Genomic DNA, 6,000 nt, shown 5'->3' with positions numbered 1-6,000 from the left:
GACTCCTAACTAAATGCCAATACCTTAGTAGGGGCGCAAAATTTCGGCTTCTTACTGTATACAAAGGTATGTAGGTGTGTCCACATACTTTTGGCCATATAGTGTAGCTGTCACTTACTTGTGGGCTGAGCTTCATTGGCGTTACCCGGGAAACGTAGGTCGCAGGGCTGAAACGCGTGTAGCTGAGTTTGGCTACTTTGTCGAGATGTTTTTAGACTTTGTCTTATTTCAACCGTTTATCAACACCAGTGATATGTCACAGCTTCTGCGTGACTTTAGTGACCTTCGTAATTAACAGACTCATGGCTAATCGAAATTCTACGGTGGATCCGCGTCGTTTGGGCACAGCTAAGCCCGCCTTGGTTACCGGACAGACGGAGTTCCGGGCGAATCATGACCGCCGCAAGCAGCAGCTGAGCCGGCGGAGCTGCCTGGAAGCTCCCTGCGGACTGAGTGAAGCGCCCAGACGGCCCTCGCATCAGGAAGCCAAACCAGTCATCCTGCAGACTATGGCACAACAACACGTGAGAACGGTATTTCTGTTATTATAAACTTTAAAAATTTAGTCAAATTCAGTTACTAAAGTACTGTTTGTTTTGTTTGTGTGTATAAAGGAGAAAAGGAGACTTTATAATGTCTTCTCTCTTACGACTTTCCCCACCCTCTGCACACACACCATCACACCAGATCATTTTGATGTCTTGAATCAGGATTAACTTCAGAGATCGCTGGCATTTTATTTATCTCACCCAAGAAAAAAAAAAGGCTCATTTGAAGGAATGCAAAATGCATCTGTTTCTCTCTCTCTTTCTCTGCTATCTTTTTTTCCGATTTCTGATTCATCCCATTCCATCTGGCAGCTGCTAAAGATCAGAAAGTCTTCATGGACCCGTCTGCTTTTCCTGCCTTGAACTGTTAATGCCCTTCTCAGTTGATATTTTCATATCTTTCTTTGTATGTGTGTGTTTTTGATCCTGCCCCCCCTCCCACACACACACACACACAAAAACTACACAGAGCAGTCCCATCCAAGACCAGTCGTGTACTTTGAATGGACACTGACCCTCCTCTGTGCTCGAGCACATCAAGTGTATCGCAAATCAGATTTTCAAGCCTAGATGAAAACACATTTCAGACTTGCAGAGAAAGGATGGGAAACAGACCCATGACCCAGTTTACTTTAACCGTCCTCAGTGCAATTTGAGTTGGAGAGGATCTTCAGAGATCGTTTTGAAGGCCCGGTGGGCTCTGCACAGTCAGTTTTCATAATCAGCAACACAGATGCTGTGTCTGATCCCCCCAAGCCTGTTCTCACTAACAAATGTATTTGAAGTAAGACGTTGCCATTTGTAAGATGATTACAGTCACCTATGCTCAGGGGAGGGCTCAGCAGAGGCCAGTCACAGCAAATCACGAGGCTTCAAACAGCCCGCCACGAATCCACGGGATATTAGCGGCTAATGCATCAAGGGGGATGAAGTGTCAAATGGCTGGTTTGTCCCTGTGGACACTGCATTCATCATAGTTATTGTGAGACTGGCTCTGTCGCTGAGGCAGGCTGGCTGGCCGGCGAATAGAGAGACGGACGTATCAAAACTGACACATCAGAATGAAGTGGCTTATCTATGGAAATATATTTTCTGAAAGCCGTTTTACAAGTTATTGCAGCCAACAGTGAGTCAGAAGTAATGCGCAGTGATGCTTGAACCTCGATCTAACATAAAACAATGCTACTGGTTGAAGAAATTCATTCGCTGAATTGGTTTAGCCATGCCTGTTGCCAATCCATTGTCTCTATGACTAGAGTGAACAGGAATAGTCTACCCTGTAAATCATCACGGAGGGAAAATAAGGCACTCTCATCTTCCGCAGTTTCCTCCTCTATGTTATTGCATTTACAGTGCTTTTGATTCAGCACTCTGTGGTGCTGTTAAGACAAATGCAATACTAACAGCGTCATTTGCTGCTTGTGTGTTCCTCTTGGGTGTTGATGGAAACACACAGGCTAAGGCCACTTTACAGACCATTTCTAAAAGAATTTTTTCCATTACTTGTACGTATTGGGAACGTGCACTTTCTGCATGTGCTCGTGTGTGCATATACAGTATTCATACGCTGAGGTCTCTATTGTCTGTGTCCACCGAAGTAGCAGAGAGGCAACAACAGTGTCCCGGTTTGACTCGAAAGAGATTTGCAGCAAATGAGCTCATCCATCAGCAGACGCGTGCGGGGACAAGGGTATGATGAGGAGAAGGAGGGTGAGGAGGACGATGAAGAGAGACGGCGGGGCGGAGCACGGGCAGAGCAGAGGCAGGACTGCTCAGAGAGAGGCCTCACGGTGAAATGTGACGGCTGTGGCATTTCCATGCTCTCTGGCACGTTCTCTTGTCCTTTGGATGCTGCAGCTTGAAGACTTGAGCTCAGCTTGGTCCACGTCCAGCTTTGCCCTGAATCTAAAGAAGTCATGACATTTAGGGGAGCAACATTTTTAACCACATTAACCACCAACAAATCAGCATTTACTCTCTCATTAAAGATGTATCATGTTAACACTGAGTGCAATATTCAGAATATGGTGTCTGGAAACCTCGGGATCTCCACAAGGATTTCAGATTAAGTTGAATAATGGGTTAATTTTGCATGGCTGTAAAGGTATTTGAACCAGTAATCAGAGTTATGAATGTTGTTGGTCAGCAACTACAATTAGTTTCTGGAGCTGAAAAGTGACTATTGTGTGGAGGCCTGAACAAAACTAAGTAGACAGAGGACTGATTGGGAACAGTAGATAATCTTTGGCTTGCTTTTTAGTTACTGATCTGTGGTCAGCGTTCAAGCCGTGGCTTGATTAAAAGTTGTGCCAGCTGTTATCGGGAGGGAAGAAACACTATCCTGAGCTGACATTACAAGTTTTAAAGTTGAAATAGCATTCTTGATGACGGTGCAGTAAGTGGTGCAAAGACAGAAGCATTTTATTTAACTTGCCAATAGTCCCATAGAGTAACTCAATTCTAAAATCTATTTTTTATTGCAAATTAAAGGACATTTTCCAGAGTAATTTGTGGTCAAAAAATAATCTGTATTTGAAGATATCAGGCCTACGCTCACTCAGTCTGTGACTTTGTACTGTTTCTAGCTGATTTGTTTTAAAGCAGTCTTGTTAAAGGAGCTTTAAATATGCACTTGATGGCTAAATACATGATGTTGTGCTAAAAGCCTGAGGCTAAAGCTGCATGTAAAAAGTTAGCATCCTCACAAGGTGATCCATGTAGCAGACATGAAAATAAAGAGTTTGTCCTCTTATTTTAAATACGATAAGGAAAAATGTAAAATGAGGCTGTTATTTCAGTCTGTTCATATTTTTAAATTGTATGTTTCCATTTTTAGTTTGGAGAGACAAGATTAAAGGCTTTTAAGATAAGGACTAACAGCAATGTGTCTGGCAAATGTACCGCTGTCTCAGGTCAAGTTGGCTGGGTTTGCTGGAGTATAAGCTTGCTCAAATGCAAGATCAGAACAGAGCTGGTAATGGTAGCCTAAACTCTGAGAGAATCAAAGGCTAGCTCCCACAGAGGGGAAGTGACACACAGTGGATGAGCTATTAACAAATGGGGCTTTTCCATGACATGATCATAATGTGTTCCTTGACCTTTGGGAAGTAATAACTACTAACTAACTACTTTAAGTAGTAAGGTAGTTAGCAGGACATGCTAATGATTGAATAAACAACCTTCCAAACCCTTAAAATGCTGAGTAACACTTAATTGTACACAGCTTCAGCATGTTGAGAAATCCAAAACTGGACAGACCTGCTGAGCCCTGTTCATGTTGCTAAGCGATGACCGGACAATCACCTTTTCAGGGAGGACTTTATCATTTACTTTCTGTTTTTAAATTCTGTTTTTTGGCAGAAAATGAGCGCTCTCATGTTATCCCTTGGATTTAATGTGTTATGTTATGTTATGTTTAAAATAAAGAATTTTCATGAATATTCAGTCCAAGCGAATGCCCCTTTGCCTCCTCCCTGATGATCTGTTCATCATCAGAGATGACCCATGAAAGATAGCGGACCAGTCCATTAACAGAAACCCTCCAGATTCCACAGGAGGAAGCAAGGTACGACTGTTAATCGTTAAGCCCGCATTTATACTCCTCTCACACCATGGTATCTAATTTATACTGTAGAAAACATCAGTTTATCTTGCAAAGAGTTTTTTTACTCAGTGCAGTTAATTATGTAGAGATTAATTGCTTGATTATCTGTCATTTCCATAAGCGATGTCATATTAGAGGCACAATTTTTACTCTTGGCCTGCTGCCCACTTTGCCTCTGCAGAGGTCACATGGGGATGCGACAGAGTCTTTCATGGGTGAAGAAGTGCTCTGAGCTCCAGAGCAACGCAGATGACGAGAAGATAATAACTGCTTGTCCTTTTGTTTTTATGTCTTTGTTTTTATGCCCTTTCCCTTCAGAGTTTGCCAGTTTGCCGTACCCAGGCTGGGAAAAAAGCGGATATCGTTTCCCTGAGGAAGCATCTGGACCACACCAGGTGAGAATTACATGGATGGATGTTTAGGAAATATGGATAGATTGAATCCCTTCTGTTGATATAGATATGTGGTGTTTAACTGCTGCTTCCTTTGGAATAGACAAGGGCTGCAGTAGCACCTATTTATGGAAAAAGTCACATTTAACAATAACATGCTCATTAAAAAAGGGAAAGTGTGACTGTTTGCTCACTGCAGGTATGCTCAGCTTTCAGAGCGCCTGTGTCCTGCAGGCAGTGGAGTCCTGGCACTGAAAAAGCTGTGGCATTTGGTCCGGTGTGTGTGTGTGTGTGTGTGTGATGCGTGCGTGCATGTGTGTGATGCGAGCGTGTGTGCAACCCCGTAACCCTACCACAGGGTGTAGAGACAACATCCTCTGGGGGCAGCCAAGGGTACTTCCAACCGGCTGACATTTCTGACAGCCTCTGATAGAGCCCAGAGTATTGAATTATTCATACAGGTGTTATGGGGAAAGGTTGCCATTTTCACAGGAGAAACTAACCCCCAGATGAATTGTGGCTGTTTACCCCTCCATGTGAATACAGTAGTAATGATTTGGGGCTGTGATGCCTTTTAGGCCAAATGGCAGCCCATTCTCTGTCAGCTCGCATGTCGAAAGCTCATACGTCTCACTGCTTCTCTGGCCAGAGCAAACCTCTCAGACTTAATAAGCCTGGTTTTGTTTTTCAGCTTGGGCAGTTAGGTAGAAACATTTGACATGTAGTGGTCTGTTTTTCAGCTACGGTATTTCATAATGGATGCCTTAATGGAAATATGAACGATCTGATTATAACCTTTAGCTCCTCCTACCACAAACATCACAGTGAAGGGTCAGTTCACCCAGATCACAAAAACCCCGTTTATCACTTAGCTCTAGTGGTATGTAGCCATGCTGGGAGTTTTAGCTTTATTCATCTAGATTTTGAGGTATTTGCTGGGGATATTTCTGTTTCCACCCCAGGACCAGGACTCTTTGCAAGAAAGCAAAAAAGTGTATTTTAAGATGTCAAATTATTCCTTTGAAGTACTTTCTAATTAAGAGTTTGTCTCTATGATACGACTGACAGTGAGGTCTGTGTAATACAGAGTAGCCGGGACACACTGCTGTTGAGTTATTCCGATCATCAGCATCACAGTCACACGTGCTACATGCTACTATTTATCAGATTACATTCACTGATGTTGCATTGGGGTTGTGGGAGTTTCATACGCATAACAGTCTCTCTTTCTAACAGCCAATTGTAAATGTGAAAACTGACCCATGCAGATGTAAATTTCATACAAAACATATGCAGCTGACTTGTAGCAATGCTTCACTTTGCACTATTAACACAATCCAACATGTGCTGCTGGGTCTAGCATCAGTTTTTATGCTTACTGTTAATTGGCTGGCAAGTGTAAGTAATACTTACATAGCCATATTATACTGACTGCAAGCAGTTCTGATATAGAAAA

At 42.9% G+C, this 6,000-nt stretch overlaps 1 protein-coding gene across 1 annotated transcript in view; it reads left to right on the top strand.

Moving 5' to 3' along the window:
* The first annotated feature begins 302 nt into the window (after positions 1-302).
* Positions 303-6,000, top strand: part of LOC121606200 (coiled-coil domain-containing protein 60-like) — a 31,001-nt gene continuing 25,303 nt past the window's right edge. Inside the window, 4 exon segments of the mRNA XM_041936394.1 lie at positions 303-524; positions 3,994-4,113; positions 4,471-4,547; positions 4,744-4,816. Coding sequence (XP_041792328.1) covers positions 303-524; positions 3,994-4,113; positions 4,471-4,547; positions 4,744-4,816 — 492 coding nt within the window.

Source organism: Chelmon rostratus, chromosome 5 (assembly GCF_017976325.1).
Source record: "Chelmon rostratus isolate fCheRos1 chromosome 5, fCheRos1.pri, whole genome shotgun sequence".
NCBI classification, from domain to species: Eukaryota; Metazoa; Chordata; class Actinopteri; order Chaetodontiformes; family Chaetodontidae; genus Chelmon; species Chelmon rostratus.
Note: the sequence above shows the minus strand (reverse complement) of the source record. Positions and strands in the feature narration are given on the sequence as shown.